Source organism: Trichoderma breve, chromosome 1 (assembly GCF_028502605.1).
Source record: "Trichoderma breve strain T069 chromosome 1, whole genome shotgun sequence".
In the NCBI taxonomy this organism is placed as follows: Eukaryota; Fungi; Ascomycota; class Sordariomycetes; order Hypocreales; family Hypocreaceae; genus Trichoderma; species Trichoderma breve.
Window position 1 is genome coordinate 38,307 of NC_079232.1, and position 15,290 is coordinate 53,596.

The following is a 15,290-nucleotide window of genomic DNA, read 5'->3' on the forward strand; positions in this document are numbered from 1 at the left end:
ACGACTCGGCATCTCGTGTCAATTGTACATAACAGGGAATCCCTTCAGAACTAAAAGACGGACCGGCCACTACCTAATCAACAAGCACTTAATACAAGGCTGCGCATTCTCTCAATGCGGCAAACGGCGACTGTCGCTATAAATCACTCCAGAAATAACACCTTTATATAACACTTAATTATGAAACTTGGATAGTTAATTGTAGATATAACGTTCAGACTGAATCTGTTCAGAACTTCCTACTTAATTGAGTAGCTATGGCAATACACAATTATCCCCCGTCTTATCCATCGCCTAACCTATAACCAGAACTATAATTTGTCCCTTGGAAATCCTATCTATTGCTAACCCATGTGTTCCCATTTTATCTCGGAATCTCAATACCTAGACGCAAAGTGCTTCGCAAGTACAACTATGCGCCTCGCTCCTGAAGGCGAATATAATAAGTTATTATATTTACCATCGCGCGCTAAAGCATTTTCTGGTCATTGTTGAGTTCTCTTGTCATGGGCCCCACAAGCCTTTTGCTTGCTCTATTACCATCATAGAGGCCAGAAATAATTTATAGCGCCTTGTAACACGAAAAAATTCCATGTTACAAGTGCCAAGCAATGACCAGAAACCCCCGTGGCGCGCGTAGATAGCACGATTACGTTGCAAGAGTATTTTGGCAGTGCGCCTGGTGAGTTCTTCCACAATCCTGCGGGCTTTGGTCTGGGCTGCGGCCTGACCATTTCCGTTAGGGTCACGTATCGGATCCGACTATCCCTGCTAGACTGGCGGGCGTCGGTGCCGTTTCAAATCGGTTCCGATCGCTTATAGCAACAAGAGTCACAGGACACACAAGGCCTAACTGTGGTCTTCACAAAACCTCGTCCTAGTTGCCGAGTCCCCCATATTTTTTTTCGAAGTATAATCGCTGTTCCATAATTGTTGTTCCATATCAAATCATTGTGATTGATGGCTGCCCCTAAATATACATATTTTGAGAACTGCATCGGCTTGAAAGTTTTCTACGGTGCTTGGCAAAGTCTAGAATCATGGTAAGCGCTTAATTTCCATAGCATAAGAACTTATTGCTTCAGGTTTGCCACGCTTTCCCCACAACCCAAAAAACTCCTCCTGGCCAGTACCAAAAGAGGCCAAGATATGTACCTGACCATCATTGCTACGCTAGGGGTGGCCCACAGTCCCCATGCCTCCTTGGGGTTGCGTAGATACGGTCCCGATTTGAATGTCCCTGCTTGCAACTCGCGGGAGACCACCGGATTCGTCTCAGTCCCGGTCCAAGCCTATATGTATATATTATCTGCTGCTTTCTGGAATTTCTCTTCTATCTTCAAATTATCGATTCCTTCCTTGTATCTACTACCTACAGCTGATATCTCTTGCCATTGTGTGCCTTCGTATCGCACCAGCGAATATGTTACCAGAGAATTATTCTGACCGGCCAGTTGCTGTCCTAGGAGGAGGAGTATTGGGGAGACGCATTGGTTTGTAGCACTGCGAGACTTGAGATATACTTTAAGCTAATATTACAGCTTGTACTTGGGCATCTGCTGGATATGATGTCCAAATTCGGGAGCCAGATCAAAGCCAACATGAGTCTTGTCTCAACTACATCAAGGAGAATGTGGCAAAGTACCCAGCCGCTGGAAATACAGCCGCTGGAACCGTCAGAATATTCCGAGATCTTGAAATGGCCGTCCAAACCGCATGGCTTGTCATTGAGGCAGTCCCTGAGAAACTTCAGATCAAAATAGACACTTTCTCGGAGCTCGAAACCCATGCTCCTAAGGATGCTATTTTAGCCAGCAATTCATCATCGTACAAGTCTTCTGAGATGCTTGGAAAGGTCAAAGACACAACTAAATCGCGAGTCCTGAACACGCATTACTACATGCCTCCCGAGAACATGGTCGTGGAGCTGATGACGGATGGTTACACAAATCCAGACATCTTTCCTTTTCTAATGGATAGACAGAGAGAAGTCGGTACTAAACCTTTTTTTGCAAGAAAAGAATGCACAGGATTCATTTTCAACAGGCTCTGGGCGGCAATAAAAAGGGAGACGCTCTCCATTCTCGCCGAAGGAGTGTCAACCCCTGAGGAAATAGACGCTCTCTTTATAGAATTGACGAGAAGCTGGGGAGGACCCTGTAAATTTATGGACGGTCAGTATATTCTCCGTTGTGTTGACTATTTTCACTGACATGTGAAAAGCCGTTGGTTTGGACACTGTCGCCCTTATCGAAGATCACTACATTAAGGAACGTCAGCTTTCTCCAACTTATACTGTAGACTTCTTGCGTCGCGAATATCTTGACAAGGGTAGACTCGGCGCAAAATCTCCTCACGGTGGCCTGTATCCACCCCAACCCAAGAGTATCTCTTAGTATTCGGCCTTGGTACCCGAGACGCAAACCATTGTCTCCCAAGGAGAGGCACAGTGCCATCTTTCATGCACTACTGGGATAGGCCGGTCAGGTACAAAAGAATTCATTGAGTGAATCACGTCATATACGATTTCAGATGCAAATCTCTGAGATTGAAACTAGGCTATTGTTTTGGGTTCATTTGTTCATTGTATTAATAATTATGATACACCTGGTCTTTGATCTTATGGCTGTTCTATTGGCTTTGTAGATTTTGTACAGAATTTGAGTATTTTTTTACATCTTAGCATCTGACGCTGCTGATGAAAGCTTCTATCGAGCTGCTTGGACTGATTTTGAACTCTGGGGGAGATGTTTTAACGCGGATTCCAAAGTTGAACTTAAGCTACCATACGACTCCTGTGTGATTTTCTTATCCATGTAGTCTCGGTCAATGGCTTTGCGCATGAGTTGCACACACGCCACCACATGATGCGGATAAGGATCGATGGCGATGAGGGGAACAGTAAATGTTATACTACGAGTCATTCCGCTCCGCCCAGGCATACCTGGTAAAGGAGAATCAATGATTCGTCTCAAGGTAATGGTATTATGAAGGCCAAACGCCAGTGCATTCATAACGGTGTTTTCTGCTTCAATGCTAGCATCTTTAAGGTCAACAAGCAAGTCGTACCGATCTACGACTTCTATTGTATCCAGCACCATCAATATGCTTAGAGAATAATGAAGCATCAGTGAGACTGGTTACGCCGATATTAGCCAAAAGGAAGTGTTATGACTAGTCAGAGCATACTTACACCAACGAAGCTTTGTTTGTTGACCAAAGAACTGCATGCGCTTATAGCATTCGTCCAGAAACGGACGGAATGTAGTATCAAACTCCTTGACGGAATTTCTAACGTAGGAAAGAGCCTTTCGAACCTCATGCTCGTCGTGACCATCCCGAAGGGCTTCTTTAAAATTAGCAGCCAATTTCCAAGTCAACAGCTTCCAGCAGGCGGCGGCTGCGATAATCTCGTTGGCCCTTTCATCTGTCATCTCAGCACTGCCCAGGCGCCAACTCTTTGAAGATTCATTAAACACATTCAAGCAAGTTCGAACCAGTTTCCATGTAAATTCGGACTCAAACCCGAAGAGCCCTGATGAAAGAAGTGGTCTGCAATTGAGGGTGAGGGATGCTGAGGTGTCGAATGTGATTGCCGCCCAGTACGCAATATTTTCTGCATTGATAAAGCCAGAAGTGTCGGCGGCTTCTGGAGTGGCACATATTGCTGTCGAACTCGATGAAGGAAACACTTTTGAGCCACTGAACTGTAGATTCCTTTGCCGGGCTCGAAGAGACTGGACCTGTTGCAAAGCCGCGTGGATGCAAACCTGTCCAGAGACACCATCCATCTCCTCGTCTTCCGAAATACCCATCGGAATTGGAGTCAAAGCAAAGAGAAAAAGGGACAGCATCGATCTATACGAGAGGCGATTGATAATTCTCAGCATGTCTCTTCGAGCTTGCCGCCACATAGTCTGGATTTGGTGCAGGGTATCGATGCCTCCCAAGTCATCTGAAGAGGTGATTGGTAACCACCTTGCGGCGAATGCGGCAATCGTATTGCGCAACGATTGTTCTATCAAAACGTCTCGTTTCTCGTCGTTTTGAATCCACTGTTCCTGGCCCGAGCTTTGGTTGCCTTTAGAAGTATCGGCCATATATCTGTCGAGATGACGACACAAATCTGATATGCTGATGTACCTTTCGGCGAGGTCATCTTGTCCAAATCTAACACAGTGAGTTAACAATGCACGAAAGAGGCACGGTTGGGTCCTGGACTTACAAGAAAGGGCAGCAATACCGGCCCATCCAAGACCCAAAAACGACCTCGAAATTTTGTCTGTATAGAGTGTGAAGCCATTCAGAGTGGGAGTTGCTTAGTGGATGCGGCTCAGCGTCAGAGGGGGGTGATACAAGGTCCGACAAGGCCTGCTCTGATGACTCAAGTCGTGAGTTTGGCGTAGGCCTGAATCGATTCTGCCAGAACTCATGGTTGTTGATAGGAGCAGCCTCCGGGGAAGAAGCATTAATTGGTTCCTCTGCTGATACTTGATCGATGAGAATATGGGACGTTCGTCTATATCGACCTTGCGATTTTGAGGGCGTAGTAGCTGTATGTCTAGTAGATGATCCCTCTTTGGCATCTTGGATCCACTGTATGTGATGATTAGGTTCGTCGAATCTCAGAAACTTGTTCTTGGGTCTAACTTTGAATGTGCAGGCTCGATTCCGATTCAAGCAGCGTGTACAGGGAGCGGACGGTATGCCAGCAACGCTGCGACGGTTCTGTGCATCGCATGCGACGCGTGATCTGCGGCACTCGTCACAACTAGAAAATTGGGTACGGCGTGTAACAATGCGGTCTCTCATGGTCTGGCAATGGGTTGAAGCGGGCGCCTGGAAACCCGATACTTGCAGTCACAACGCGTCACTCAAGGATCGGATCCGATAGATAGTAATGAGATCCAACAAACATCTGAGTGTGCCATCTGGGATTACTTGTCCTTAAACAAAAAGATGGAAACTCTAGAAAACCTTGCCAGATCCATATCTCCGTTCATTTACTACCCCAGACCTTCGGCGCTCAAAATGCGGGGTAAACGCTAGCTACAGAAAAAGGTTGGGGATATGGGGCGCTACGGCATGGAGTAAGAAACGGAAATGTGTCACTATCGGTAAAGTGAAAGCTCAGGAAAAGAGACTCATGCTCTGCTGTAGCAGCTTGATGTTATCTCCCGTTTATAAAGTATATCACCGCTCATGAATGAAAGTGGCAACACGATGCAGCCGGACCGGATCAGACCCTCCCCCGGCCAATCACTCCAAGACTCAACGGATGCTAACAAGGCTTGTCGGAACCGATGATAACTGTGGCGTCGAACGAGAATTAATGCCGATGTCACAGCCGTCTATGCATGACTCGAGTATCCGTAGTTCGTCAACACCAGTAACTCAGCTCATCTTACAATATGTCGGATCCGATGATCATTTTCACCATCAGCCTTTTAAGCTCGAATGGGTATTCCACTCACATCCAGAAAGCTTCCCCTTGCAGGCAATAGTTCGTCTAACAAAGTGCGGGGGAGACGCCAAGGGCAATTTCCCCCAGATGTCGTGCCCTGTTTCCCCAGTTGATCACCCCTTCAGGATCCTTATGGGTCGCCCGTTCGGCAAGCCACTGACAGTCTTGACCGAAGAAGTCTAGCAACCCAGAATGGTTCCTTAGCCACAAGTGTAGGAGCATATATGACGAGGAAACAAGCATATTTCAACCTCTTGATGGCCCCTACATCTCGTTATCAAAGAGCATCAATTCAGATTTCTTCTAAGTCACACCAGAATCATTCTTCAAACATCACCCCGGAGGAGTGTTGTCATCATCTCTCAACATCATGGCTCACTACAGTCCTTCCACTGAGAAAGCTAAGGTGATGGAGGCAGAGATGGCCAATACTTCTGATAGGAGCGGGAAAGCAGAGATTGACGATTTCAATGGCATCAGAGCGGTTTCAAGCACTACTCTAGAGTCATTCTCTCATCTGGATGAGAAGAAGATCCTTCGCAAAGTACGTTTGCTGCAGTCTCACTCTGTTCTATATAACTAACAGCGCGACATAGATGGATCGGCGGTTGATCCCCATGCTTGCGATCCTCTATCTTCTCTCTTTCTTAGACCGTAGGCACGATTAAACTAATTACTATAAACATCATGCTGACGCTGTTGTTTTATAGGAGGAAATATCGGCAATGCAAAGATCGAGGGCCTTCAAGAGGATCTCAACATGTTGCCCGATCAATACAACTGGTGCCTGACTGTTTTCTTCTTCACATATGCAGCTTTCGAGGTACCCTCGAATTTACTTCTCAAGAAGCTACGTCCTAGTGTCTGGCTTCCCACAATCATGGTTGCTTGGGGCACGGTGATGACCCTAATGGGCATCGTACGAAACTATCACGGCCTTCTCGTCGCACGCATTTTCTTAGGCGTCACCGAGGCGGGTCTGTTTCCCGGCGTTGCTGTATGTTTCCCCAACATGATCTTCGGATTTGTCCTCAGCTAATGAATCTTCTAGTACTATCTCACCATGTGGTATTGTCGCCACGAGATCCAGTTCCGCCAAGCGTTGTTCTTCTCCGCGGCCTCAATCGCCGGTGCTTTCAGCGGCCTCTTAGCCTTTGCTATTGCCAAGATGGATGGGACTGCCGGGCTAGAGGGCTGGCGCTGGATCTTCATTCTCGAAGGAATTGCGACAGTTGTGGCGGCGGTGCTAGCTTTTTTCGTTCTACAAGACTTCCCAGAGACGGCTACGTTCCTCACTGAAGAAGAACGAGCCTTTGTGGTACTCCGTCTGAAGTACCAGGCCCAAGCGGGTAAACTTGACACAGACCAGGTGCAAGTCGCCCAGGCCGAAGAGTTTCAGTGGAAGTATGTCTGGAGTGCCTTTAAAGACTGGCAAATTTGGGTCAGCATCGTTGTTTATTGGGGCGTGAGTAAACAAGTCCTCTGATCACTCATTAAGCACAGTTCTGACATTTGCCTAGATCGTTTGTCCCCTGTACGGAATCAGCTTGTTTCTTCCTACCATCATAAAAAATTTGGGTTACACATCGAACAAGGCCCAGCTCATGACAGTCCCTATCTACATCACAGCTGCTATTCTAGCCGTTGTTGTGGCATACGTTTCGGATCGTGTTGGAAAGCGAAGCCCCTTCATTATTGTCCTCCTCTGTGTCATGATTGTTGGCTTCTCCATGTACGCTGCTCTCACAACTCCAACCCAATCCATATTCATCAAGCTAACCACTCTTCCCTTTTCTAGGTGTATCTCTTCTAGCAATCCAAAGGTGGTCTACGGCGGCGTCTTTATTACAGCCTGTTCTATCTATCCAGCTTTCCCTGGTATCATTTCCTGGCTTGCAAACAACTTGGCCGGCAGCTACAAGAGGAGCGCCGGTATGGCAATTCAAATTGGTATCGGAAATCTTGGCGGAGTAGGTTCTTTTGTCTTCAGCCAAATTGCGAATCATGTTAACAATTATAATAGGCCATGGCATCCAATTTCTACCGACAAAAGGACGGCCCTCGATACATTCTCGGTCACGCATTGGAGCTTGGATTCATTAGCGCTGGAATCATCGCTGCTCTCACTTTAGTCTTTGCATACATGCAAATCAACAGAAAGCGCGAAGCCAGGGTGGCTCGGGGCGATATGAATCAATACACGGCTGAGCAGCTTTCTGGTAAAGGTGATAAGGCATTGACTTGGAGATATATGCTGTGAGATATAATGAAGAAGCTGGAATTAAAAATAAGGCTTCCTAATTTAAGTTGATATAGCAGCTATTGTCTTAATTTCGTCATTCCTTGGATTTTAAAATTGAACTTCACTCCTAAAAGTTATCGCCAAGAACCCTCACATTCTGTACTCAGCTTAGTATTAATCCTTTTTGTCAGTTGACATACGTATCATAACTAAGGTCAGAATACAGCCCGTATTTCTACCTCGTAGTCATGGCTCCATACAGAGGTACCCCGCCAAGTGGGGTGCAAAAAACACTGCTGCTCATCACCTACAATTTTATTGTGAAGAGCGGCGGTATTTTTTGCACCTCTCATTGCCCCGCGTAAGATTCCAAGAACACACCCGACACCATTTAATCCAGCAAAATGCGACATTGTGATGTGACCCCTTAGACATAGGACAATGAAACATGTACAATTGACTATAGGATTACCCGCAGCAAGTCCATTACGTTAATAGTAGAGATGAACTGCTTCTGAAGCAGTGAGTCATGCCGATAGTATCAGCTATCCAATGAGTTTGAGGTGAGCTTCAAGTGGGGGTACTGAGCGTAATCTACTATATGTAGTGAGTGGCCTATAAGATCCAGAAGATGAGTCACACACAGCACTCGCGCGCAACGACTTATGCGGTTGGAGATTGGAACTCAAGTTTTGGTGCATCTGCTGTTTTTATTATCTGTCTAATTTTCCACCGAAGCAAGATCTTTATTACAATCTGAGCCCAACATGTTGGAAATTCGAACCTTGTCAGCTGACGATTGGGAGGCATGGAAAGCTGTGCGCTTGAGAGCTCTGGCAAATGCTCCTGATGCTTTTGGATCGGGATTCCACGACTGGGTCAATGCGCCGGAATCTCGATGGCGTAGCAGACTATCAATACAAGATGCAATTGATCTTGTAGCATACAAAATTGATGAGGCTGCCAGCGAGCGCGCGGTTGGAATGGCAACCGGGATCCCGACAGGGAATGGGGGAGCTGAGATTATCTCAATGTGGGTGGACCCTAGCTTTCGAGGCAAAGGACTTGCTTCTTCTCTTATTGGAAAAATTGCGAGCTGGGCCGTGCAGTCTGGATTCATCGAGCTTCGACTTGCAGTACGACCAGATAATGCCATCGCACAATCAGTGTACCAACACAACAGCTTCATTGTATCCGACGAGCCTGGCGACGAGATTCCTGATGGCAGGCGAGAAATTATTATGGTTCGTAACCTCGAAAATAAGCAGGCCTCCAGTTCCCCAACGACGCTCGGGAACGCGTTAGAGTAAGTTGCCACAAGCATAACTCATGATGCCTTGTTTTAACGTACGCCAGGCAGATGGTATTTTCATAAATTTCTGACCCTTGGAGATATTACAGGTCCACTCAAACTCGACAAGTTACTGGTAGTCATAAAAGTGTTTTATTTTAATAAGAAGGAGAGCTATTACACACATAGAATCTGAGCTAGGTTGGATAGAGAGCAAGCAATTCTGGAGTTCTTCGTAAACCAACTTACAGATATGCGTTACGTTGGGCATCGTTCCCTTTACTTCCACTGACGATGAAAAAAACGACTGGGGTAAGATTTATTACTACATTTTGTCGCTTACGGTGGCTCCCATCAATTTGACTTTCTTTCCAATGCCATTTATGCGCTGCTTTTGAGCTATACTAATACAAAACATTCTCCATTAGCCACTTTTATAAAGTTGGGCTTCTTTACTCCCGAACATACTCCACCAACTTTCTGCTCCTGTTCCAAGGCCCAATCTACCGTTCGCCCGACATCGTTAAGCTGTACGCTCTTATATAAGAGACCGTTGTACGTAAACAGGGCATCATGGTTCGCCAACCAGTACTTTGGCTGTATCCTCCGATACAGTGCCAACCCGCTCTTGGCCCCGAAGGCAATTTGAACTCCGATTAGCCCGCTTTCTTTCAGGCCGTGCATCAGAGCCAGTTTCTCAGTAGGGGGCTCAGAATCGAGGAAGGCATTCAGATGTTTTTCGTCCACCTGGCTTCCGTGGATGGAGGCTACAATGCTCTCGTTCACTTCCTCTCCATCATTACCAGTATGCGTCCACACTAGCGCCCATGCTGGGTTGACTGCGCGATGACCAGGTAGGAACCAAGGCATCAGCCATGAGGGCCATCCTGCTGCGGGCTGTACGCTTGGTTCCCGCCAAGTCTTGGCGGTAGGCGATAGAGACGGAATAAGTTCTAGGGTCTCGAAATGCTTCATCTTCTTGACAATGGCCATCGCGTCTGGCGTTGCAAACACCGGAATCCGCTTGTCAAACTGGTACAGAGTCGGCTGATGTACATGGTCAGGAAGGTAAAACATGAGTAAAATAGCATCAACCTTGAGCGCATCTTCACTCAAAGTATTTGGTGTAGAAATCTTGTCGGCCCCAGCCAGATGCGCGACTGCCGAGTTCTCGATGTCGGTAATAGCATCGTCGACAGCAGCAGGGCTATCTATGGCTGCATGTACGGGTTGCAGGATATCGGTAAGCCACTTGCTCATGTCATTTGCTGAACCGTTCAGCCATGGTTCATAGACAATGTGGTAATAAACCTTGCCAGAAGCTGCGCGATCATTGAGGGGGCGAGGAAATGAAAACAGCCAAGAGTTGTCTCCATTCAGAAATGTTGCGATTGGTCTCAATTCGCTGGTTTCAGAGCTCATGTGAGCCTGAAGCTTGTACTTTCGTGTTGCTTCCATGATTGTCGTAATGAGGAAAAATATGGTGAGGGAAGTAATGACTTTTGAGCAAAGCTTTTCTATCACAACGACACAATGTGATCAGACTTTAATCGAGGCACAACGTAAAATTTACGCCAATAAGAGCACAGAGTTTACGTATTTATACCTCTGCTATCTTGAGTCTACACTCACGCGCACCTATAAATAACTCTGTGTGTAAACTGCAATCATACCTTCAATTGGGCAAAAGGGGCGGTGACACAGTTACTTTCAGCCAAACTTTTAGGACGCAACCCACAGTCGGGCTACATGGAGAGAGAACTGTCTTACGAAGCTAGGCTCGGATCCTTCATCTCACCTCTGCTTGTAGCTGATCCTTCATTACTGTACTGGATCCTGGTTACGGCAAGGTTCAAGGGATTGTGTTTTTCATTTAGGCGTGCAAGCATATTGAAGAAACACCTTGTGTTAGTACATGCCAAACATATCTGACTCAACAGGCGCACGTTGCACCCCCACTGAAGTGTTGCAGTTTAGTTCTTACAGCATAAGGCATGCCAGGGATTGCCCGGCCTATTGGAAACCAATTATAGTCCAATTCTCTATACTTTCTGGCAATCTATATTTTTAAAAAGCTTATATAATAACAGGGGTCCTTGTAATTCACTCGATCATTATAGTTTAGGTCTTACTGTACAAGTTACACTAGGATTATACGGCCTACTGGAAGCCAATTATCGCCCTGCTTTCCTACCACTTTTAGCAATTTGTCTTTTCAAAAAGGTTCTGTTATAATAGGGGCCTTCACAATTCACTGAATTTGTTATAGTGTAGTCTTTAGTGTATCAGTTACATCAGGTTTGCTCGGCCTTACAGCCCGACGTTCAAGAACTTTTGTTAGTCCATGTTTTCGAAATGTCTGTGATTGATGCTATTCTACAAAGGGACTGCTAGTTATTGTCGGCGTGCGATATTATGAAACTATATGGGTTCTTCTGATTCTGGGAGCAAAACAGCTTGGGTCGGTATACAGCCGGCTTGAGGTACCTTTGCCGATGGGTGTGCGCCAGGAGTGTTTTTTTACCCGGCACTCAAGATGGCGTGTAAGCCACAACGGAGTCGAGGGGGTAGTGGGGCCGGGTGATTTGTATTACCTACGGCCGAGTTGTTAAGTTGCATCCGAATGCTTTCCCCGTTGGCGTTCACTCAAAATCTGTTGTAAAGATAAATACCGAACTGGTCCGGAAAGATCTATTAGGCCCTTATTACACAAACACAATGTGGAACGGCGGGCTGAATCTTCGATAAGTGAGATGCAGCTCGATACCAATGCTCTCATCATGCCATTACACTTATAGTCATCTTGGATTATATTGGCAGTCTAGCATATTCTAGATGGGTTACGAGTCGAGACCATTCCAGGAGTCACTGGGTTACGGGTCAGCTTGGATCCAGGTATGTCGACCGCCACTTTCGCGATATGTTGCCGCGGGCGTGTAAGTAGACTGATAGGTCAAAAGGGGCGTGAGAAATGAGTATGCCCCGCATGCATGATTTTTCATCCTTTTGAGTTCGTGAAATCCTTGGTATATTCCAATAGCTGTGAGAAAATCCTGGTGAATGCAGTTTCCTCTAAGATTTATTCCCAGCACCCGTCGCCGCAGTCCGTCATCCACTCTCAGTGTATGAGTCATACCTTCTTCAGAGTTCAATACATCGATGATATCGCAGTGGCTTTCTACGAGTTCAGCATCGGCTTTACAGGATAATGTGACATCCGCTGTACCAGATACGGTGTCATAATGAAGCCTGCAAACATCAACGACCACACATCCGAAGACGCGTGCCTCTTCAAGGTTCGCCTAAATAACCCAACATGAAGAGTAAGCGGATGTATCTGACTTTTCCGCCGCACTCATGCGATGGCCTATGGATATTAGGAATATAACGCAGAAGGAGTTCTACTAGCAGTGGTATGCGACTTTGGCGGCAGGCATTGGTGTAGAAAATGGAAACGAAAAATTTGAGATCAATGAAATCAAATCTATCATATCAATGGGCAACTGTGTGGACTTAGTTTCATGTTTATGTATGATACGTGAGTAAGCCCATATAAAATATCCAAGTCATCGATAGTCATGGCTTAATAGCTTGTCTTCGTCCTACAATTTATTCACCCACCCAAAGTTTGTTTCCAGCTCAGCTCAGATCGCGCCAGCTCAACGAATGTCCTCCTAATAATAGTTTTCCATACAAGACGATTAATATCTTTTTTTTTTATCCTCTCTCCCACATTCATACTAAGCAGTAAGTATTTTAGCTTTGATTGTTTATGTCACAAGCTAAGGGTTCCCTTGAATTCAATCTTATGGTCGTCTTCAGCTGAAAACGACATCGTCTAGATGAAACAATTCTAGAACTCTTTGACACATGATATCCAAGAAGTCCAACGCCTACTACCGAAGTAACCTTACCTCCACGGCAGCCAAAAATGTGTCCTCCTAGCAAAACTACGACACTTGCATCGGGGCCCAAGTCTACCGATATTAATAGCCGGGCTCAAGAGAACTTTGGAAAACAAAGACGCAGATGCTTAGCATTCAAGGGATACCTTTATTAGCTCTTCGCTTTTTTGTATGGAATACCAATTCTATCGACTACGATATGATAATGAAGCTATCGGATGCGAATATGAGCAGGAACAACGGTATGGAAAGCCCTCATCCAAGCATGATGAACTCATTTATGGAGCATGGTTCTCACCTATGGCTCTGTTTGACCAGCTCGTTGACCAGTACCAGCTACCAGTTTAAGTCGGATCAGATACGCAACCTAAAGATGTTTTATAAACGAACGGCGTTCCTAAAACTATCCTATTCACCATAAGCTACCACCTGATGCCGGCGATGCAATAAACTCAAAGACGGAACACTCAGCGTTAGAAGAAGCCGCCATGCTGATGCTGGATACCAACGGGGCTGCTTCCAACATCAACCTCGCTATGCTGAAGCTGCTAGCTCGATGTATGTGAAATGTCCCCTTTACTGTCTTAAGTTTTACTCTAATTGCGAATAGATGATCAAGAGATGTAAGTAGTGCCCTTTACTCAAGACTTTACTTCTCATAACCACTGACTCAACGCTAAAACTGGCCGAGGTTCACATTGTATTCTTCATTTCATTTTATCGCTCTATTATAAGCAGATTAACCGCGGTACCGTTTCATGTTCAAATGAGATAAAGCTACATCAACAGAAGACCTTTGTCATGATCAGAGATATGGAAAGTAATTTATGGGCCTTCTCAATGAAAGCAACCCATCTTGACATAATCTTACTTGTTGCACTCGACGTAAGCGATTATTGGACCGTTTGCTTATTGGAGTGCGCCGTCGAGCTGTATTTCATAAGCCTCCTATGGATTAAATCTTGAGCAACCGACAAAATTCGGTCATAATCATAGAGGCCATAGCTGCAGTCTTCGGCGATGTCCCTGCAGCTGGTTGGAGTTTCGTTTCATCTTAGTATCTTGGCGCCAGAGAGAAATCGTGTGGCCTAAAATAATATATGTCCAAGACATCCCATAAAAAAGATAACAAACAGTCATGCAGTGGATTTACCTCACTCCATGTGTAGAGAATCCTGTTTTACTCAGAGCCTTGATGAAAGATTAGGTATTCATTGACGATATATTCAATTCCCATCAAGACAATATTACTCTTTATTATACATTATATTTAGCTTCAGTGTATACCATTGGTTCTTCGCCCCTTGATATCCTCCATTGATTGCTGTATTGTAATATTTCAGGGTATCCTTCAGTCACCCAACCCCATTTTTCCATGAAACCTGGAGTAGCTTCCCAATCCTGCGGTCTATCTGGATCACCCCATAAGATCAGGCATTTTCTAGTTGCCGTTAAACTGTCGTCAAGCATATCCCTTCGAACCAGTTGACCACTACTTTTAAGAGGGCCCATTGTTTCCTTTGAGGGATATAACATCCGGCTCACTGGATAGCCAATTAAATCAAGGATGAGTTCCCAGTGATTGAAACGATGCTCATTCAGAATGAGGTTATCCCTTATCCTTGGAAAAGGAAGGAAGTCAATATAGGTCCTATGGGGAAGCCTTCTCTGCAATTCGGTAGGACACAGGCAAATGGGCATATCGGAAACAGTCGGGATAATGACGGTCTTCGCTGAAAATGGTTCCATGATGTTTGCTTTCACGACATCACCCGATGATTGCTTGAAATAGTGTTCTGTGACCTGCGAGAGAAGAATTTTGTTCCTGAGAAACCCTCGGAAGGCGTTATAGTTGACAAGATGAAGCAAATGGTCCGAGAGAGGAGATATTATCTGCCATGATGGAGGTTTGGTTGCCAAAAGTGAGGATATAGATTCCAATCGCTGGCCGTAAAACTCCACATTTACCAGAGGTGACTTGTCTGCTATTTGACAAATGATGACTTTCGTGTAGCCCGTAGTTACACTCGTCTCAGCGTGGTTGCCACGTCGCCGAGCTGTGGCTTGACGAGAGCCTACCTCGTCCAGCCTCCATCGATCAATCTCAAATAAAGGTAACTTTCTTTTAGAAGGAGTCTGGCTTGCCAAGTCTACTTCTTTTAGGCGGGCTCCTATCATCAAGTCGGCATAATGTCTTTCAAACGCCCACTGCCATACTCACGTCGTGCTCGCTGATCAAAGCGGTTCCGCAATCTCTTCCGCAATCTCTCGCTCTGGGAAGTAGAGGCATCATGGGCTAACCCGTGTGAAGCTGGCCCCACTGGGAGACTTAATGCGCTTCCAGGTGGCGACATGGTCTCGTATTATTAGTTGGTGTCGAAATTGGTA

At 45.7% G+C, this 15,290-nt stretch overlaps 6 protein-coding genes across 6 annotated transcripts; 3 read left to right on the top strand and 3 right to left on the bottom strand.

The window, feature by feature from the left end:
- Window positions 1-1,423: 1,423 nt before the first annotated feature.
- T069G_00012 (3-hydroxyacyl-CoA dehydrogenase, NAD binding domain-containing protein) lies at window positions 1,424-2,396 on the top strand (the record flags this gene model as incomplete). The annotated part of the gene is made up of 3 exons (XM_056167222.1): window positions 1,424-1,493; window positions 1,542-2,174; window positions 2,224-2,396. The coding sequence occupies 3 exons, from the start codon at window positions 1,424-1,426 to the stop codon at window positions 2,394-2,396; spliced, it is 876 nt and encodes a 291-aa protein (XP_056032538.1).
- Window positions 2,397-2,708: 312 nt separating this feature from the next.
- On the bottom strand, window positions 2,709-4,812 carry T069G_00013 (fungal zn(2)-Cys(6) binuclear cluster domain-containing protein; the record flags this gene model as incomplete). Its single annotated transcript, XM_056167223.1, has 5 exons — window positions 2,709-2,944; window positions 2,996-3,136; window positions 3,194-4,170; window positions 4,226-4,596; window positions 4,651-4,812. The coding sequence occupies 5 exons, from the start codon at window positions 4,810-4,812 to the stop codon at window positions 2,709-2,711; spliced, it is 1,887 nt and encodes a 628-aa protein (XP_056032539.1).
- Window positions 4,813-5,834: 1,022 nt separating this feature from the next.
- Window positions 5,835-7,724, top strand: T069G_00014 (major facilitator superfamily domain-containing protein; the record flags this gene model as incomplete). Its single annotated transcript, XM_056167224.1, has 8 exons — window positions 5,835-6,008; window positions 6,061-6,118; window positions 6,175-6,461; window positions 6,516-6,782; window positions 6,849-6,929; window positions 6,985-7,196; window positions 7,263-7,434; window positions 7,488-7,724. The coding sequence occupies 8 exons, from the start codon at window positions 5,835-5,837 to the stop codon at window positions 7,722-7,724; spliced, it is 1,488 nt and encodes a 495-aa protein (XP_056032540.1).
- A 749-nt stretch (window positions 7,725-8,473) lies between these two features.
- On the top strand, window positions 8,474-9,016 carry T069G_00015 (acetyltransferase (GNAT) family domain-containing protein; the record flags this gene model as incomplete). Its single annotated transcript, XM_056167225.1, has 1 exon — window positions 8,474-9,016. The coding sequence occupies one exon, from the start codon at window positions 8,474-8,476 to the stop codon at window positions 9,014-9,016; it is 543 nt and encodes a 180-aa protein (XP_056032541.1).
- Window positions 9,017-9,396: 380 nt separating this feature from the next.
- On the bottom strand, window positions 9,397-10,455 carry T069G_00016 (uncharacterized protein; the record flags this gene model as incomplete). The annotated part of the gene is made up of 1 exon (XM_056167226.1): window positions 9,397-10,455. One exon carries the CDS (start codon window positions 10,453-10,455, stop codon window positions 9,397-9,399), a length of 1,059 nt encoding a protein of 352 aa, XP_056032542.1.
- A 3,704-nt stretch (window positions 10,456-14,159) lies between these two features.
- Window positions 14,160-15,256, bottom strand: T069G_00017 (uncharacterized protein; the record flags this gene model as incomplete). Its single annotated transcript, XM_056167227.1, has 3 exons — window positions 14,160-14,343; window positions 14,437-15,073; window positions 15,124-15,256. The coding sequence occupies 3 exons, from the start codon at window positions 15,254-15,256 to the stop codon at window positions 14,160-14,162; spliced, it is 954 nt and encodes a 317-aa protein (XP_056032543.1).
- Between the last annotated feature and the right edge of the window lie 34 nt (window positions 15,257-15,290).